General features: G+C 36.0%; 1 protein-coding gene and 1 long non-coding RNA gene across 2 annotated transcripts in view; one reads left to right on the top strand and one right to left on the bottom strand.

Annotated features, from left to right (window-relative positions):
• The window catches only part of LOC129439532 (uncharacterized), an 11,865-nt gene extending 3,662 nt beyond the window's left edge, over positions 1-8,203 (bottom strand). The window contains exons 1-2 of the long non-coding RNA XR_008642830.2: positions 8,072-8,203; positions 7,527-7,628 (exon numbers count right to left, since the gene is read on the bottom strand). This is a non-coding gene — a long non-coding RNA (uncharacterized lncRNA). The remainder of the gene's footprint in view (positions 1-7,526; positions 7,629-8,071) is intronic.
• On the top strand, positions 8,136-21,388 carry gusb (glucuronidase, beta). Its single transcript, XM_055198202.2, has 12 exons — positions 8,136-8,410; positions 12,393-12,578; positions 13,338-13,519; positions 13,626-13,768; positions 14,426-14,613; positions 15,896-16,039; positions 17,512-17,690; positions 17,897-18,043; positions 18,561-18,645; positions 18,882-19,058; positions 19,199-19,334; positions 20,595-21,388. The coding sequence occupies exons 1-12, from the start codon at positions 8,219-8,221 to the stop codon at positions 20,756-20,758; spliced, it is 1,923 nt and encodes a 640-aa protein (XP_055054177.2). The 5' UTR covers positions 8,136-8,218; the 3' UTR covers positions 20,759-21,388.

Below are 21,388 nucleotides of genomic sequence, written 5' to 3'. Positions count from 1 at the left end.
AATAAACATTAAACATTTACAAGTCTTTGTCTTTACAGAATAAAACTAGAAAAACAGCATCAAGCAAAACATTCTGGAAAACAAAATCTGAAGCAAAAAACAGAAAAAGTTTGATGATGATTTGTGGTTCCCAGAATGCTTTGCATGAGGCTGTTATTGTATAGTTTTATTCTTTAAAGATAAAGATTTGTTAATATTTAAAATTTATTCAACTTTGAACAAACTCTTGCCAGGAAATAACATAAATTTAAATCTACGGTAATTTACTGGCAACCCAGCTGCAATACCATTGTAATTTCTACGGATTTTTTTTACAGTGAAACCTTTGATGCAACTTAATGTAATATGCCCTAATTTTTCGTTTATTTCAAATTTAAATTTAAATGCATTAAAAAAATGCAACTTAAAAAAAGTTATTATTAGTAGAATGCATTTTTGCATCATATTTAAAGTCATAGTCAGAGTATATGAACGTAAATGTGATTCTGCGCTCCCTCTAGGGGTGAATCTAGATATAAACATTAAAAAATGGACTTTGAACCATCATCTTGGTACAGGTAAACTGAACATTGCGGTAGGTAGCTGCTGCGCTTTGAAAGTGTTCGTGATGGCATTTTTAATTTTATCAGACAATAATAATGGCATATTTAGCTTTTATATTACAGTACAAAACCGTAACATTGCCAAGAAAGAACAGATCAAATTGTTTATGTTATACCATTGAAGAGGGTAGAATGAATATAAATCACAGCAGTGTTAACACTGCAAAAAAATGCAGCAGTTTAAATTGTTTGATTTATTTTTTAAGTAAAAGTAACATAAAAATAAATGTTGATTTGACAAAAATCCTGTGTATTTTTTTACAGTGCAGAGATCCATTTGAAACTGTATAAATAATCCAACAATGTTATCTTTTAAAACATTTTTAAAACATTTTATAAACCATTTTTATTTCCCAACATTGTTATATATTTATTTTAAAACTGATCACACACACACCTGATTCAGTCTCCATTAATGAGCTAATGAGTTAAATCTTAGGCCACCATGCTACCATGTGTTGTTTCGGTAATGTTATAGTGATCATATATAATTATTTATCAGTCGCTTTATTAGAATACAACCATAAAATACAGGAAATTTGGATGTACAGTACTATTAAAAACTGATAAAAGTATAAGCTGAAGTGCTTCCTACTTCCACTTGAGCAATAGCAGGCAGCTGCAGGATCTCTTAAACCTTAATAAAATTAAATTCTAATCAAATAACTTCAGAACTTCAGTCTCCTCAAAAAAGCTCAAGATGTGTTTCGTGCCAAGAGAGGTCACACTAAATACTGACTGATGCTTGAAGTAGACATTTAGTTCAAAATTGAGTTTTAATTTTGTGTACATATTTCCTGTATTTTCTTATTGTATCTTAAAAAAGAGTGAAAAATAAATATGGATAGACATTAAAACTTTGTTTAAACAACAAAGCTATGAAGTATTTTTTACGTGATTAAGGTGTTGTCCCGGGTGTTTAGTTTTGTTAAGACAACTTTATTTTTTGACGCATATTTTTTGTCATAAAGTCACCTGACAAAGCCTGTTTGAATATAAAAAAGAAAAGCACATGATATCAAATTCCAGAGCTTGTCTTACAGGTACTGTATAGGAAGTACTTTGTGGCATGATACCCAGGCGTGGAGGTAGAAAATAATTTACCAGGCATCATTGCATGAGAACTGTGAGGGGTGGCACCACTAAAGCATTTAAAGCCTGACCTACCTATTCAGCGCATACACAATACTAAATGAAATAAAATGATTGATTTTGGCTGAAACTGACATTAATGCACACATAAATAAACTTACATGCAGTGGCAAAGACAGAATTGTATTTTTTAGGTCAGACTTGGCAAACGTGAGTCCTACATTTTTCAGTGTAATATGACTTCTATTTATGTAACCAAACATTCAGAACATTCCTTTAGCGTCATCTCTAATTTCTGTTTCATAATCACCCTGCATGACGTCAGTGGAACGAGTGGTTTTGTAAATCATTGCCCTTTTTATTTTTAAATCATCCTGTTCAAACTATCTCAGATCAAATTCAAATTAACCTCCGCCGAAATGATTTAACATGATTAATGTTCAATATTCATTTGTCGGATATAATACTAAATAAAATAGGCTGTGAAAAGTTGTATCAACTTAAAAAATTACTTCAATTGGTAAAATTGTACTTTAGTTTCACTTTTGGTGAAAAATTTAAGTTGAATAAACGAAATTTTTTTACCGAGCCTCTAAGGTGACATTGGAGTAATAAAAATCTAAAGTTTAGTTTCATGCGCTCACGCGAAAGCTTCATGTGCAGAATTTTGTGCGTGAAACTATCGCGTAAAATTTTTTGGGGTTTGGTAGTTTTTTAAGTGTTACCAATTGTAGTATTAAATGTTTCACTTTTTACAGTGTATATAAACTATTTGATTCAATGGCATATAGACGGTTTCATCGAGCGCACGTGCAGTGACGCGATTATGTGTGGAACTTGCGGTCTCTGTTTAATAAATGGTCTGACTAGTTGCTAAACCTTACTCTGGAACAAATACCTCGTCGAAAATAACTAATGTTTTGGTTTCCTAAAGACGAGGGAAGACGCCCATCATGGATTACCACTAACGCTTTTTGAAGGGAGGTTTGGCAGCCAATCTGTATAGTATACATTATATAATCCACATTTTACACCGTAACGTTAGCTAAGTGAAGTTTTTAACACACTTTAGCTATGATTTCAAATAAGGTAATCTGTAATACTTTTGATCAAAGCACACATACCACCTTTTGCCGTCCAGTCTGTTTATTTGGTTGCAGTACTCATCTTTTACTCGTTTAAGTCAAAATGTATATGCACTAAGCGGTCACCTAGGTCGCAAACTAGGTGGCGCCCTAGGTGACCGCCTAGTTTGCCTATGCCTAGAAAGGGCACTGCACCCTTGGCGTCCGCCGTTGCTAAACAACCACGAGCTGTGCTTTCCATGATGGCAAGGAAATACCGGCATGCGCGATCGCTCATTTGCACATCACATAAATCATATCATGTCACTGTGTGCGGTCGGTTAATGGGCGCCTTGTGTTTGCCCAGAAAAGAGCTTTAATTAACCTTTTAAGCGTCACCCCACCCTATTGAGTTAAATCTACACTCTTGGAGCTTTCAAACAATATACAGTTTGTCATGATTAGATAAGAATTAATATGCAAACATTGAAGTAAATGTAGTCGTCATGCTGGTTGGACAGTGACATTTGGCAGAAAATAATTTTTTTGAGGCACACTCCCTTCATAAATGAATCAATTACTCTCCCTACATAATTTATTTTATAAAACACTGTTGAAATGTCTATTCTGGAGGCTTAGACTTTTCCAACGATATATAGTTTGTAGTGATAGATTAAAATTTACATCAACAATAATAATGCAAACTTAGGTGTCCGGTATTCGGGACGGCGACGCTTAACAGTTTAAAGGTATAGTTTACTTAAAAATTAAAATTCTGTCATCATTTACTCATCATGTTGTTCTAAACCTGTATGGATTTCTTTTTTCTGATGAACACAAAAGAAGATATTTTGAGAAATGAACCATTGAAACACCACGGCACTAATGATTTTAGCTTTAAAATGTGTAATATAGTAACATTAAAAAGCATCAGAATTAACACAATACTGTGTTCTACCTTGCACAATGTGTGATTTCAACATAAGAATTTATCATTGTAAATTTTATCTCATTTTCTGCTGAAATTCTCATTACCGCAATGTGTCCGGCTGTGTTTGAACCTGCGTTATGTTGTAATTTAATCAAATTAACACAAAAATATTAAGAAATAAAATAAATGGATGTTTTGCTAGACTACTTTAGATGACAGAAAAAATATTTACTGAATATTCATGAATAATAATAATGAAGAAAAATTAGGAAAATGATGTGTCCATGCCTGATGTTCTCATCCTCCGCAACACTTTTTGAGAACAGTTTAAGTACACATACAGAATTTTAATAAAGTTTGATTTTGAGTGACCAAGCACATGGACCAGTTACTTCAAGATGGCTACCAGGAAAGATCATTTTTTTACAGTTAATTTGAAATATTGTCTTGTCAGAATGCTTACACAACATTTTGATTATCATTACCGCAACAGATGCTTATTAAATGTTAATTTAATTAATAGAAGCATAATACTTTGATTTTAAATGCATGCGCAGAATCTCCAAATTATGTTCTTTCAGGTTTGTCATGTCATGTTGAAAATATGTCAGTGTTGATGTTTTCTGACTGTTGTGGTAATGAGATTTTTTAGGACTAATTTTTTAAATTATGTTACAAAAAGTGTTAAATGATCACTAAAAGTTTTTAAATTAATGTTCCCATTTACTCCAGACTTTGTTTTTCAATGTCTGGTGGGGAAAAAAGTAAATTTAAGCAATTTTGACATTTTCATGCTTGACATTTTTAAAACCAAGTTTTCGTGAGAATCACCCAAGTCCATAGACATGTCATGCAGAATTGGCATGCGAGTGAAAAATGTAGAAAAACAGGGCAGAACTGATATGGTGTTAAACAGACAGCAGCTACACTGTATATATTTCTCTTAAAATGCTTACCATATATAAAAAAACAACAAATATATCTACTTTATTTCCAATGACTGGTTATGTGCTATAAGTGCTTTGATATCTTGTTAGCCCAAATCCTCAACTTTTTTTTTTTTTTAGATAAAAGAACAGCACAAAGGTTAGTTTCTGTAAGTGACCTGATCATCGTTCAATGACCTTATCATAATGTCCTGAGCACTTTTTTTTGTGAAATTAGGGTTTGTTCATGTGATAGGAGAGAAAACATGAACATTATGATAATGAAGCATTTCGAACATTCAAATTACTTTTAAATGTTACACCAAAAAAAAAAAAAAAAAAAAAAATTTTCCACACTCACAAACTCCCTCACAAAGTAAATACCGAACCAAAAGAAAACAATGACCTGAGGATTAAGCTTAGTCACATATTTTTAATAATGCCATATGGTTGCAGGGGAGAAGATTTGCAAATCGTTTGCAATTTGCAAAACAGAGGGCGCTCTTGGTTTGCCTAATGAGGCATTCAAATAAAGTGTTTACACAAGGTAGATTATGTTGCCATTATATGTCATTCAAAGTCTGACTTTCTTTGATCCAAGTTAAATAAATAAAAAAAATTCAAATGAAAAGCCAAAGCACCAAAATTATCATAAAAGTATTGTAAGTTAGAAACTCCCTTTCCGATTACTCCTAAACCTGACATTATAATAATAATGTTTATGTCCATACAATGACAACCACCTCGTATAGACCACTTGCATTTTATTGACTATTCTTTTTATTATAGATGTTTATTAATAATGTATATTACTATGTTATCTACTGTATATCATATTGTTCAGTGCATGGGTCTCAAACTCAAATCGGCTTAGGGTCATTATCTGAGATTCACATCTCATAGTATGTCTTAAGGCCATTTTAACTTTCAAGTGCTTATTTTTACACGGCAAAAAATGACTTTCTTACTTAGGATATATGTCTTGTTTTCAGTACAAATATGAAAAAAATTCTTAAATCAAGATGTATTTTCTTGATGAGCAAAATTACTTTAGAAAATAAGTCTAGATTTTAGACAAAAAAATATACAATTTAAATACATTTGTGCTTAAAACAGGCAAAACATCTGCAAATGGGGTAAGACTTTTTTTCTAGAATTTTTCTTGAATTAAGTGTTTAAAGGTGCAGTGTGTAATATTTAGAAGGATCTCTTGAAAGAAATGCAAATATACAAAACTATATTATCAGTGGGGTATAAAGACCTTTTAAAATGAACCGTTATGTTTTTATAACCTTAGAATGAGACGTTTTTATCTACATACACAGAGAGTCCCCTTACATGGAAGCCGCCATTTTGTGCCGCCATGTTTCTACAGAAGCCCTTAACGAACAAACTTTTTTACTAAGTTGTCTCAGACAATGACATTTTTGTCCAGTGGTGGCTACACTGTCAAAAATAAAGGTACGAAGCTGTCACTGGGGCAGTACCCTTTAAAAAAGGTCCTAATATGTACCATTTAGGTACAAATATGTTCTTTTAAAGGTACATTTTGGCAGTTCAAAGTACTAATATGCACTCTTTGGGTACAAAGGTGTACCTTTTTGAAAGGGTACTGTCCCAGTGACAACCTTTGTACCCCTACTTCTGAGAGTGTATCGTAGCTTCTTTATGCATTTCAGAAGCGAGGGTTGGGACGTGGACTGAACCGGTGGTTGCAATTTGAAACCTTACCACTAGATGCCGCTAAAATTTACACACTGCACCTTTAAGAAAAAAGTTTTTTTTCTTACCCCATTGGAAGATTTTTTACTTGTTTTAAGCACAAATTTATTTACATTTTCTATGTTTTTTATAAACAGGTGTAAACATAGATTTGTCATAAATAAAAAATGTAAACAGTGGTTACTTTACGTTTAATACACAATGGTTGGTGGTATTTTATTTTTACACCGTTGGTGCAAATATTTTATTTACCCTATCATAACTAAATGATTAAAACCTTTAACTAAACTAACAAATTCCTGAATATGTTTTTGCACTATTTTATTTCTTGTCAGACAGAGTTTCTTTAATTGAAACAGGATTTTTATATTACAACATAATTCCTACAACTCTATTTGTGCTATTCAACAGTTTTAATGAATTTACTTTTATAGTAATATGTGTAGAAAATATTAATAACTGAAAGTGTCTGTAAGCTTTTGTATAGTGTTCAATTTTATAGCATAGCAAGCTATATTAGGCCAATGTATTACATTATACAGTACATACTATAAAGTGTAAGTAAGTAACGTGATTGTCAAGTATGGAACGCATAGTCGAAATGTGACCTCAGCATGTATCCCATCCCAGTGACACACACACACCTCGAGCAGCTGGCAGCAATTCCTACAGCGCCCAGGAAGCAGGTTAATGTTCCTTGCTCAAGGTGACCTCATTTCCGACCAGAGTAACTGACCGCACGGTGACATGATATGATTTACGTGACGTGCAAATGAGCGATTGAAATTGCGCTTTCCGTTCTTCCTTGCCATCATGGAGAGCGCGGCTTGTGGTTGCGTAGCAACGGCATACGCCATATGGGAGCGCCACCTCTCTCGATCGCCTTAGAAATGGAAATGTGGCCCCTTAAATGGAAGATTAAATGAAATGCTAAACAAATAAGCTAGAAGATAAATAATTAATTCAAATAATTTGGGTTATGTTATATTTTTAACAGCAGGTGCGGGCCAGAGAGAAAGAGGAGAGAGAGAGAGAGAGAGAGAGAGGCGGGAGTTTGAGACCCCTGCCTGGTTTAGTGCATAATGTATTGTTCATTTCATGGACTGCTGATTATCTACACCTGACTTAACATGGCAACAAAACTATCTGACTAGCCAGGTTATTAAACACAACCCTAAAACAAACTTACCTGATAACTGAACACCCATCTTCATCGTTGCATAAGAGAAACTGCAGTAACACAATATAACCGCCAGGAGCGCTGCAGCGCTGATAATAATGATGTCCACCGCTGAAACAAACAAAATTATTTAAAACATTTAAAGCAACAACATTTCAAAAAAGCTTTTGATAAAACCAACTAAATGTTACCTCATTTTTTATTTTTTATTTCTCACACTGTGGTCTGGCAAAATAAGTTGTTTTAGTAGTTTTAAGTTTAGCGGAGAATTGTTTACTCTGACTTTTGTACATTTCTGTGCATTTCCCAAATCACTGTCTAAATGTTGTGTGTAAATGTATATGTAGTTTATGAATGCGTTGTTATTAATATAGATTATTGTTTAAATCAGACTGACAACAGTGATAACACGGCGTCTGTCTCCCCCTCGTGGTCAACATAGCTTCTGCGCATGTGCGCTTATATATTTACTATACCTGTAACAGCACGCGTCTTAATATTTTAATTTTACGTATTGTTATTAAGTCAAACCAGCGCCTTATATGTTTGCTCACTTTACAAACTGTTGACTGTGTTTAAACCTCGTGTCTTGTTGCTGATGCGTCGTGACGCTCGGAGAATGTCACGTGCAGTCAGGAAGCGCGGGACAGCTGATCTGCTACAGTGTAGTAGTGGTAACATTAAAAGGTGCACAGTGCGCTATGAGTGCATCGGGATCAAAGCGCACCGCGATTATCGCGCTACTGGTCGGTGTTTGTCAGGCGTTGTTTCCCCGCGAGTCTCCAAACAGAGAAGTGAAAGATGTGAGCGGGATCTGGAGCTTCAGAGCGGACCTCTCTCCTGACCGGAACCGTGGCTTTGAACAGGCATGGTACAAGAGTCCACTGGCCGAGGTGACAACAAACTTTCACTCAGTACAAAAGTTTCAGACCAATGGTGAAATGCTTTTTTAGATTTAGACTTCAGTGGGTTCTTGTAGGTTCTGTGTTCCTGTAAACTGCACTTTTTTGCAAGCTTGCGCAAGCACACAGGCTTTTAATTCAATAGGTTTTGGTGTTAAAGTTCTGTGAATAAAACCCAACATCTAAATGATGTTTTTGTAACCAGTACCAAGAAAACCTTTTAATTTAACACGTCAAACTGTGTGCAATATATATTAATTTATTATATTATTAATAATTTCAACTTTGCAGAATAAAAGTTTTTGTTTACATACTAGTGTATTGTGTGTAATAATTATTAGGTATGCACCGATACCACTTTTTCCATCTCCGATCCGATTCCGATACCTGAATTCTGAGTATCGGCCGATTCCGATACCTGCCGATCCGATACTACTGTATTTTTCTTGAGCAATTTAAATTACACCCAGACACACACACACAGACACACGCACACTATATATAAATGTGTATAGTGCTTTCTGCTAAATCTAGCATAATATAATTATATAATATATAATTATAATTTTAAAGTAAAATACAATAATTTAAAATGATTTACAAGTTATTATATATTAGTAATTATTAACCATGGCAGTGTTTAGGAGAAAATAAAATAGGCACGTTTGATCAAATAAGTATGCTAAATATATTTTCCTTAATTGCGCAAAAAGTCACAGTAAAAAAGCTTTAGTGTGCAGATGGTTATTTTTGGAATTATGCACTTAACCGGACCTTTTATGCACATTTCGGGTGCAGAATTGATGCGCCTAAATCATATTGCGTGCGCATTCTGCGCAATACTGTGCTTCCTGGGTGCAGCATTGATGCTCTAGAAGCGTCCTCACACTCACAGGGGAGTCCTCGCTCTGCAATGGAAAGTTATGTTCATAACTATTAAAAAACAAAGAGATTAGATGCATCGTGTGCTCAGCACATACTGAATTGCATCCATCCAACAGCTTACTGAGACTTTATAAAATAAGATCTTTTAAACAGCCTACAGTTATTGAGTGTTCGTGTGTTGAATGACGCGTTTCATCCGTCCGCTTCACCTGTGAATTAACTCAGCATGCATCCATCCAACAGCTTACTGAGACTTTATAAAATCAGATCTTTAATAAAGCCTAACGTTACAATTATTGTGTGTGTGCGTGTGTTGAATGACGCGTTTTCATCCGTCCGCTTCTCATCAGTGGATTAACTCAGTTTGCAAGTAAGTTACAGTGTTTCTGTGAACATTAATATCTTTAAATGTGCGTTTGTTCCTTCACATGAAGTTATTGAGTGTAAGATTACTTTGATTATAGTGCATAAAAACGTTTATGGTGCTTTTAAAATACTTTGTCGTTTTAATCGCTTGTCAGTGACAACCATGCGTAACGTGCAGTATCGGAATTGGATCGGTCCTGTTAGTCCGATATCCGATCCGGCAAAAAAGGCCGGATCGGCCCCGATACCGATCCAAAATATCGGATCGGTGCATCCCTAATAATTATGTATATAAATACACACACAAATGCAAGTATATACATAAGAAATATTTGCATGTGTATATACATTTTTATATTATATATAATTATAAACACTTAATATATAAATCAATTTTTACATGCATGTGTGTGTTTTTATATATATACATAATTATTATACACATTACACACACAATACATGATGTAAACAAAAACTTTTAATTTGCAAACGATTAGTCACGATTAATAATTTTGCAGCTTGTGTTAAAAGGTTTTGCAAGCTTTGTCTTTGACGTTTTCCAAAAGAGAACTGGAAACTAACATTAGAGGAACGTGTGTTTGCTGGAAACATATTGCTAAAAATACATTTAGCTTGAATGTTCACTCTCAGAAGAAAAGGTACAAAGGCTGTCACTGGGGTGGCACCCTTTAAAAAAAAGTACATCTTTGTACGTTAAAAGTGCATATTATTAACTCAAAATTACAAATCACAGATGTTGTAAATCCATGTGTAATGCTCATGTGAAGAAACAACCTAGTTTGTGTTGCCTCATTGAGTAGATGACTCAATCTTTTTGTCAAAATGAAAGGTTATTTCATGATTAATGGAGTAGTCCACCCAAAAACCATGGGGTCCATTTACTTTATAGTAGGAATAAAATAAAAATGAATATGATCAGTCAATGGGGACCATTTTTGGGTGAACTTCTCCTTTAATAACTCCATATTTTAAGAAAGACGGTTGACAAAACAGTAAAAGTGCAGTCTGTAAAGTAAAAAATTTTTCTACTGTATTATGTATGATAGATCCTGCTGACTTCCATCCAGTCGATAACACCACAATGATAGATCTAATTATGGCTACGTCCAAAATTGTTAGATACCACAGTTCCAACTTTAGATCCAGCTCACTAAATGAAGTTTATTTAACTTGGACAGCATACCAAATGTGCTTTAGCTGATTAACCTATTGATAACATGTTAATGACAACTCGTGAACTCTCTCTCATGTCAGGGAAAAATGACTCGGCCTATTACTCAAAATGTTGTGAGTTAAGCCACAATGCAGATACAGAGATAAAGGACAGATCAGAAGGCAGGACACAAAGTGCTGTGATAATAGTCCCTTTCACACATACAGTCTTTACTGGTAATTTACTGGTAAATTGCAGTTAACATGTCATGTGTGAACAGAACCTTTCCGGTAAATAAGTGCTCCCAATTTACCAGTAAGACAGGTTGTAAGATTACCAGTAATTTACCGGTAAGCGCTGTGTGTGAACGAAATTCTAGGATTACCGGCATTTAGAACGGACGACGTCAGACCGCGCTGACAGATCGGGCCAATCAGAACGTTTTTTATACAGGTGACGCGTTTACCCCCGAACTGTTTACGGACGTTTCCACACACATGCTGCCTAAAAGTCGAGCACACCTGAAGTTAACATCCACATTTCTTCACCAAAGTCGTTTAAAACAGCTTACCGTCTATTTGCCATATTGCCAACGTCCTTAGCACACCATCTGTGAAGCCTAATGTGCAAACGCAGGTTGACGCCGCCTCACGCAATTTGTTTGGTCACGAGCAACTTCGCGACCGTTTGCCACAGATGTGAAAACAACAAAATACAGACCGTGGATATTAAGTCATAACCCGCCGTTGTTCACAAATACGACACGGAGCTCGCCGGCCACGCGCCACAGGTAACTTCCGCTTCCTCTCTGAGTTTACCGGTATTTTGATACTCATGTGTGAATGATGTCTTACTGGTAAAAAGACGAAACCTCACTGCATGTGTGAACAGTACATTTTTGTATTTACTGGTAAATTCATTCTGGTAAATTCATGGTAATTTACCAGAATTACTGTGTGAAAGAGGCTATTAAAAATAAAGATGGTTTATTTAATAATCTTGGTTGCGTTCAATTCTCAGTTTAGCTTTGTCGATGGTCAGACTAACTTCATCTGACCAGAAGCAGATTTAGCAGGTGACATTATACCAAACACAAAAATTGGACATTTTTAAACAGTGGAAAAGTTTTATATAAGATATTTTAGATAAGATATTAATGTAATAGATGAAATAGAACACATTTGTTTGTTTCTAATCAGATCTATCATGTAGTTTTTCTTAAAACAACACTATGTAGTTTCTATGTAAAAATGACTTACAGCTCCCCCATGTGGTTGAAAAGCTTAACAGTGCCTGGTATCAGACACTCTTCTGCAGGCAGGGGGAGGGGCGTGGCTGTGTTTCCTACCCTCCACCGCCACTTTCAGAGTGTGCTTGTAGCAGCTAGGAGGCTGCTCAGGTTGCAGCAACAGTACAATTTGTCCAGTTAAAAGTTGTTCTATCACTGAAATAATTTTAGAGACATTATTTAAAGGTAAAAAACTACATAGTGTTGCTTTAAGTTTGTGTGTGTTTAGTTATTGTTTCTGTGTTTATTTACACATACAGACAGGTCCTGTCATCGACATGCCTGTACCCTCCAGTTACAACGACATCACACAAGATGCCAAAATCCGTGATTTCATTGGCTGGGTCTGGTACGAGAGGGAAGTTTGGGTGCCTGAACGCTGGATCCAGGACCAGGGAACAAGGATCATGCTCCGAGTGGGAAGCGCACACTATTACGCTGTGGTTGTATGTAAAATCTGTATAATCTCTATGTTCGTGTGTATGTCCATATGGGCCAGATGTTGCATCAAGCTATAAAATGTTGTGCACAATTAAGACACCTAAAAATGATAATGTCTTCTGTGAAACATAAAAGAAAGCGGATGGTTTTTATAGACCTGAAAATGGTCTTGTAACTACGGACCATAGACTGTAAAAAAGATGGACGTAGTGTCCGTGACGTCACCCATAGGTTTCTGAAGGTCGTTTTTGAAGCTTAAAGTAGGCGATGCCTGCTGTCGCCATCTTGGCCGTGCATCACCGCGCGTCACTCGCGGATATCCAAAAATGGGTAAAGAGGCGGGACTTGGGTGAAGCTAAGGTGGCTGGTTGCTGAAACCATGCACGCTTAGCTCGATTCTAGTAACAGCAGTGGCAGTTCAACCATCACCCAAGTGGCCATGCCCTTAATTATACAGAAGTTTAAGGCTTAATATCATTTAAACGGATGAGTTGCAAAAAAAATTCAACCCCCTCACAGTTGTGATGAAGGGCAAACTTAGCTATAGAGACCAAAAACACTTTTTGTACCAGGCATATTATTTTCTACTGTAAAGTCGGCCATTTTAACATGGAGGTCTATGGGAATTGACTCCCTTTTGGAGCCTCTAGTGGCCAGTCGATGAATTGCAGTTTAAATCACTTCTGTATTGGCTTCATCAGAGAGATCTGAAGGTTGCCCCTCACTCAGGACTGACACTGATCTGTGATGTTTTTATCTCGTAGTGGGTGAATGGGGTGAAGATTACAGAACACGAGGGTGGTCACCTCCCATTCGAGGCCGAAATCAGCAGTGCGCTCCTGCAGTCTTTCTCGAACCCGTGCCGAATCACCATCGCTGTAAACAACACTTTGACTTTAGAGACTCTACCACCAGGAACCATCCAATACTTGACTGACCGTACCAGGTGATGTCTGAAGTAACCAACTGGTCCATGTAGCAAATGATGCTAGAGCTTTTCTTAAAACTGTTTTGTACCAGTTTGTAATTTTTGTAAAATCTCTTGCTTACAGATATCCTGCTGGTTACTTCATTCAAAACACTAACTTTGATTTCTTCAACTACGCTGGAATACATCGATCTGTCCTGCTTTACACTACACCACAGGTGTACATCGATGACATCACTGTGGAGACGTCATTCGCTGATAACATTGGTAAGACTTTTACCAGTGCTGTTTTAAAACTGACATTTCACAAGACTTTTTTAAGAGGTCAAATAAATCTTTGGTATCCCCAGAGTACCTATGTGAAGTTTTAGCTAAAAATGCCATATAGATAATTTATTAAAGCATGTTAAAATTGCCACTTTTTTAGGTCGGAGCAAAAATGTGTTCTTTTAAAATGCAATTGAGTAATAAATGGCAGTGCTGTGGTTGGATAGTGCAGATTAAGGGGTGCTATTATCCCCTTATGACATCACAAGGGGAGCCCAATTACAATCAGCAATTTTTTCACATGCTTGCAGAGAATGGTTTACTGAAACTAAGTTATTGGGTTGATCTTTATCACATTTTCTAGGTTAATAGAAGCACTGGAGACCAAATTATAGCACTTAAACATAGAAATAGTCAGATTTGCATGATGTGTCCCCTTTAAAACGTGCTTCTGGTCTAAAATGAGCTAATGTCTTTGCCACATGCAATGTAAAATAGAGTAATACAACTATAACAAAGTGTTAACTGAGAGCATAATACAGATTCAGTCAGTAGAGATTTATTTATATTGAACCCATATTGTTTGTTTAAATGTAACCTCTGTACTTTGTTTTCCGTTTCTCACCTTCCAGCACACGTTTCTGTTTTGTGTTATAGGACTGGTCAGTTATAATGTCTCTGTGTTGGGCAGTCTTAAGTTTACTGTGAAGGTGACTCTGTCAGCAAAAGATGGACGATGTGTGGCCACAGCTAACGCAGCCAAAGGAGTTCTTAAAGTAACCGATGTCAATCTCTGGTGGCCGTACCTGATGCATGAAAACCCTGCTTATCTCTATTCAATGGAGGTTTGTGAAATGATTCAGTTGTTGTGCTCATTTGTGACACTGGACCACAAAAGCAGTCATAAGGGTCTTTTTATGGTTACTTTCAATAGCAGGGGACTATTTTCGGCTGTTGCGTAATATCAATACGCCTGCTGCAGCCATGTTATGGCAGCAAAGTCTTTGATTATTACGCCAGTTTGAGAGTATAGTTCCTAACCATATCTGCCTAGAAAATCGCAACTTTTAATTTTCTATTGGTCTTAGTACACGACTACAGAAGAGTCAAGTTTTAAATAGGAAAAATATTCAAACTCTTTGGTTGTTTTTAGCGCGATGCTAATAGTCTAATCAGATTCAATGGATTATGCTAAGCTATGCTAAAAGTGCTAGCGCCAGACCCGGAGATCAGCTGAATGGATTCCAAAACGGTAAAAACTGTTTAAAAATGTTTAACTCTAGGGAAGCTGGAAAATGAGCATATTTTTTAAATAAAGTGGAGATTCCCTTTAACATTTTAATATTATATATATTTAATGCCCTTTTGTTTTTGTTCTATAGTTCTCTAAAGAGCATGATGTTGATCTAAGAGTCTTAGGAGAACACATCTAAGAGTCTTAAGACTGAATGTTAATATATTTATCTGAGGTACATTTTAAAAAGCAGGGTAACTTCCATTTTCTGTAAATGAGAAGTAATACAAATGTCAGTTTTAAAGATTTGTTTCGATCAAACCACTAAAAATGTTCATGGAGGTTTTTGCTAAATCAAGTAGCTTTGGATGAAAGTATCACGCAAAAGCAAAAATGTAAATTGTATCACATAATTATGTTTAAAATTTTACAAATAGAATAAAAATGATCACATGATTTGGCATTTCACAAGCCCTAGTTCCTCATCAGTAGTCTGTCCAGGCCTGTTGCCATGGGGGGCATTAGGGGGCAGTGCCCTCCTCCCAGATAACACTGTGTGCCCCACTTGCCTCACAGCCAATGGCAAGTCTCCAGCAGCATACCGTACCTTTCAATACGTTTATATTTAGTTTTAGACATTCTGTTAATTAAAATAAAAGAGCTTGGTTGTGGTATAATACATAGTTGACGAAATGATATAAGATACAGTTATACAGTAAGCATGCAGTATTGTAGGTTTACATATCACTCGTTATTCTTTCGGCACAGCTGCGCATTGTTTGCAGTCTTAAAATCAGATTTTGGCAGTTTTGTGCCATTATCAGCTCATGTCTGCAGAAAACTCGCACGCAAAAAAAATCTACATTTACAACAACATTCGTTTTTTTCTGTAGGTCGAGGTTACAGCGGAGGACGGACAGAAGGATATTTACAGTCTTTCTGTGGGTATTCGAACTGTAAAAGTCACCAGCACACAGTTTCTCATTAACAACAAGCCGTTCTACTTTCACGGGGTCAACAAACATGAAGACGCGGACGTAAGTAACAGTAAGGGCAGCCAAAACCAGACTTTTTATACAAGACTGCCTTTGTCAATGAAAATGACATGTTATTTAAAACCCCATCTCTATGTTCCATATCAAGGGTTTTCAATAGGGTTGTCAAAAGATTAATCGCGATTATTTTATTTATATATTTATTTATTTATTTATTTATTTATTATAATACACACACATTCATGTATATATTTAAGAAATATTTGCATTTAAATACTATTTATATAATTTATATATATATATATATATATATATATATATATATATATATATATATATATATATATATATATATATATATATATATATATATATATATATATATATATATATATATATATATATATATATATATATATATATAAATATATATAAATATTTTATTTTTAAATATAATATATTTTTTTTAAATATACATGATTGGGTGTGTTTTATATAAAAATAATAATTATACATCGTACACACACACACACACACACACACACACACACACGTTATGTAAACACAAACTTTTATTTTGGACAGCCCTAGTTTTCAAACTTTTTTTATGGCACATATGATGAACCTTTAGCAAGGAACCCCTTTCCTAAAATATATATGTCCAGATTTTTATAAAGAAACATTTCAACTGTGTTAGATACGTAGTAATGGTGATATAAAGACAGCAAATTGTTTACAGAATTACATAATTAGCTACACAGACTTTTTACAATTTTTGCTTTGTCTTTTTTCCTATTGAAATTTTCTAGGGGAACCCAGATTATGTGGGACCATAATTATCAGAAAAAGAAATAGTCAATCTCAGTCATTTACTCTTGTAGTGTACAGAAGACAGGTGTGAAAAATACTAAAGGGATAGTTCACCTAAAAATTTTAATTGTGTCATTCTGTCACCCTCAAGTTGTGTTAAAACTGTATTTATTATTTTGTTCTTCTGAATATTTACGGTACAATCACACGGGCCATCAGTGTTAGCGCTTCTCATTTACTTTGAATGGGTGATGTCACGCATTGCCAAAGTGAATTGTGGATCCGTCTGCCTCGCGTCACTGATGTTGCTCACGGCAGAAGTTGAACCTTTCTCAACTTTTCAAACGCCAACGCAGGTGTTAGCCAATCAGATCACTTTATACGAATAACCTAGTGCAAAGCCAGCCCATTACGTTAATGCAAGACCGGAGAAGCCCTTCGTTAAGCGTTAACACTGTGCCCCGTGTGAATGTACGGTTGCATTCAAGCAAGAAACAGGAGCACCATTGACTTTAATAGTGGAAAAGAAAAATACTAAATCTCCCATCATTCCACTCTCCTTCATAGCGTCATCACAACTCGCCTTTCCAGTTTTGAAAATGCGACCTCAATTTGCGAAAAGTTACATAGTGTGCCTTTAAACCAAAATGTTAAAGAGTTCTCATCAGACTAAAGCTGTTGTTTGACTAATACTTGCGTCACAGATTCGGGGTAAAGGCTTTGACTGGCCTCTGTTAGTGAAGGACTTTAACCTGATGAAGTGGATGGGGGTGAACTCGTTCCGCACCAGTCACTACCCGTACGCTGAAGAAGTCCTGCAGATGGCCGACCGTCACGGCATCGTAATTATAGATGAATGTCCTGGAGTCGGTATTAAAGACATGTGAGACACTTGACAAACACATGACACTTAAAGCATCATTGTAAACAAACACTGTGTTATGACTCTTCCATCACAAGTGTTAATATATATATCTAGCAATGACCTAAATTAAGGATACATTTCACAGATGAAAATGAATACATGCCACTTTAAAGGCGGGTCAAAGACTCTGGGATTAGCTGTTTTGATTTGGTTTGTTACTCCAGACGCAGTTTTGGGAACGCTTCTCTGGCTCATCATCTGACGGTCATGAAGGAGTTGGTCAGACGAGATAAGAATCATCCCTCGGTGGTCATGTGGTCTGTGGCCAATGAGCCGGCGGCTGAAATGCAACCAGCTGGATTTTATTTCAAGTGAGACAAACTACATGTGAATCCTCCATCTACCTGTTTATTTCTCTGGCGTCACCTGTGTGTGTGAATCAGTTGTTTGAACTGAGTAATATATTATAAGCAATATGTGTGTGTGTTTGTGGAGGTGAAAAACATAGATACAGGCTCTTATATTTATTTAATTTATTTATACACATGCCACGACTCGCAGACTTCACATGATCTAATATCACTGATCTAAGTTTTGTTTTACCGTCTAAAACTAGGGCTGCATAACGATTAATCGCAACTAATTGGTTGCAGAATAAAGGTTTTTGTTTACATTATAGGTGTGTGTGTGTGTGTGTGTGTGTGTGTGTGTGTGTGTGTGTGTGTGTGTGTACTGTTTATAATAATTTTGTATATGTAAATACACATATATGATGTAAACAAAAACTTCTATTTTGCAAACGATTAGTTGCGATTAATCGTTATGCAACCCTTAACTGTATTTATCAACTTTAACTTAAACCAATTTATCTGGTGTGTTTTTCTGTAGGGAACTCGTGTCTTATACCAAATCTCTGGATTCCACTCGGCCGGTAACCTTTATCACAGACAGCAACTTCGCCAGAGATAAAGGGGTAAAGAAATTAAATTTGACATCATTTTGATCACAATGATCTTTTTCTAACATTATTGCAACCATTTTACAACCTAAAAATAACCTATTTGAATGAATGCTGTTGTATTAGGTGATCATTCTCTTTTGTTAGTTAGTGGCTCTTTTTATAACCCATTTTACCAACATTATGCCACATATTTAAGTGAAACAAGATGTTTTTTTTTAAAAAGGAATGCACTGTATTTTCTGTCCTAGGCCCCATATGTGGATGTCATCTGTGTCAACAGCTACTTTTCGTGGTACCATGATCCCGGTCACACAGAGGTTATCAGCATTCAGCTTAACACTCAGTTTGATAACTGGTATGGAAAATATCAGAAACCTATAATACAGAGCGAGTACGGAGCGGACGCCGTGCCCGGCCTACACAGCGTAAGTCTGTACATTTATTCTTCATACAATCTTCATAGCATCACAAAGATCATGACTGATGAAAAATAGATGAAAGCATCTGTCAAATGTGTTAAATGCATGGACAGCTGTGGTTGATGTTGATCTTTGTTGTCGTGTAGGATCCTCCCATGATGTTCACAGAGGAATATCAGAAAGCGGTCCTGCAGAACTACCACAACGTGTTTGACAAGAAGAGGAAAGAGTTTGTGATTGGAGAACTCATCTGGAACTTTGCTGACTTCATGACAGCTCAAAGTAGGAAATACATGAATTCTTTCTTTCCTTTTCTTCCTAACCATTTTTTTATGAAGGCACGGCACACAGCATGAACGGATAAGGACATGGAAACGTGCTGAACAAATCAGATTTTGCACTGATTGTGTGAGAACGCTGATGTAAATACTGTAGTGTTCAGTGTAGTACAATTCTAAGAATAATTTTTCATAATTTGTATTGCAACAAAGCAGCATTAGAAAACTTTTTTGGCACAAAAACGTTAAAAAAACAGAAATTGTAATACAAATTTTCTATCTATGAAAAATTGCCAAGGTAGAGTAACAGTGTTGACAGTAACAGGATTGGCAGTAATACACATAGAAACACACCCTCTCTTTTTGTGTTTCTCCCTTACACACATGCGTTACTGTCACTGTCAACACTGTTACTGTCACCTCTGTTACCAAGGTAGAGTAACAGTGTTGACAGTAACAGGATTGGCAGTAATACACATAGAAACACATACTCTCTCTTTGTGTCTCTCCCTCACACACATGCGTTACTGTCCCTGTCAACACTGTTACTGTCACTGTCACCTCTGTTCCAAGGTAGAGTAACAGTGTTGACAGTATGTAACAGGATTGGCAGTCATACACATAGAAACACACACTCTCTCTTTGTGTCTCTCCCTCACACACATGCGTTACTGTCACTGTCACCTCTGTTACCAAGGTAGAGTAACAGTGTTGACAGTAACAGGATTGGCAGTAATACACATAGAAACACACCCTCTCTTTTTGTGTTTCTCCCTCACACACATGTGTTACTGTCACTGTCAACACTGTTACTGTCACCTCTGTTACCAAGGTAGAGTAACAGTGTTGACAGTAACAGGATTGGCAGTCATACACATAGAAACACACTCTACCTTGGTAACAGAGGTGACAGTGACACGTGTGTGAGGGAGAGACACAAAGAGAGAGTAACAGTGTTGACAGTATGTAACAGGATTGGCAGTCATACACAGAGAAACCTACTTAACTCACTCACTCACTCACACATTACTGTCAACACTGTCACTGTACCTTGGCAACAGAGGTGACTCTGAATAATTTGGACAACAGGAAATCATGATTTTCAGCTATATAAGACACTTCCTACTGAAAATATGATATTGTTATGGCCTATAACATCTTGTGATCCATGAAAATAAGACTTGAAAAAAGCTGAAAAAAAAATATGACTGGACACCAAATGTACCTGCAATTATATGAAGTTGCATGCTTTGTTTCTTTGTAGGCATCACACGAGTGGTTGGAAATAAAAAGGGAATCTTCACTCGCCAACGGCAGCCCAAACCTGGGGCTTATCTTTTGAGAGAGCGTTACTGGAGGATCGCCAATGAGACCGGTGTACTGCCAACCTGGACCAGATATCCCTGCCCATCATGGGATCTGCTCTGATTCTGTTACACGCTGGAGCTTTAGAGAGTAAAGGTGAAAATGATTGTATTATGTAAGTGAGAGACGTGCTGCCTTATTATCTTCATGGGTCAATCAGATTCATGGCACTGTTGTTTTATATGGGTGTGGTTGTATAATGAAGTCATATATAACAGCTGATAGGATTTTATGTCATTATCCATGTGTCACACAGATACATTAGTGCACTTCTGATGTGCAAAAACACTATAAGAGGAGATCACCAACATCTTTCTATAAGAAAAGCCTTTTTCTGCTTATTATTGTTTGTATATTTCATTACATTCAAATGTGAAAAAAAAATGCTTACAACTTTTGCATTAAAATTATGATGCTTATTTTTAGGGTTATTGCAATACTTTTCATTAGACCTTTGACCTTAACTTAAACTCTACTTCTTACTTTCTATGAAAACCTTATGGTTTATCTGTCTGCACACAAGTATGATCAGTGTTTTGTCCATTGAGAAAGGTCAGATCAATGTGAAGTACTCTTTCTCAACATTTCAGTCTTTCTCAGGGATGTCGTCATGATTTTATCTACAAGTATGTTATCGTCATCGGACTATTCGCCTGTTTCCTTTTATGTACAATAAATGTTACACCAGTCTCA

The sequence above is a fragment of the Misgurnus anguillicaudatus genome, chromosome 22, assembly GCF_027580225.2.
Source record: "Misgurnus anguillicaudatus chromosome 22, ASM2758022v2, whole genome shotgun sequence".
In the NCBI taxonomy this organism is placed as follows: Eukaryota; Metazoa; Chordata; class Actinopteri; order Cypriniformes; family Cobitidae; genus Misgurnus; species Misgurnus anguillicaudatus.
Note: the sequence above shows the minus strand (reverse complement) of the source record. Positions and strands in the feature narration are given on the sequence as shown.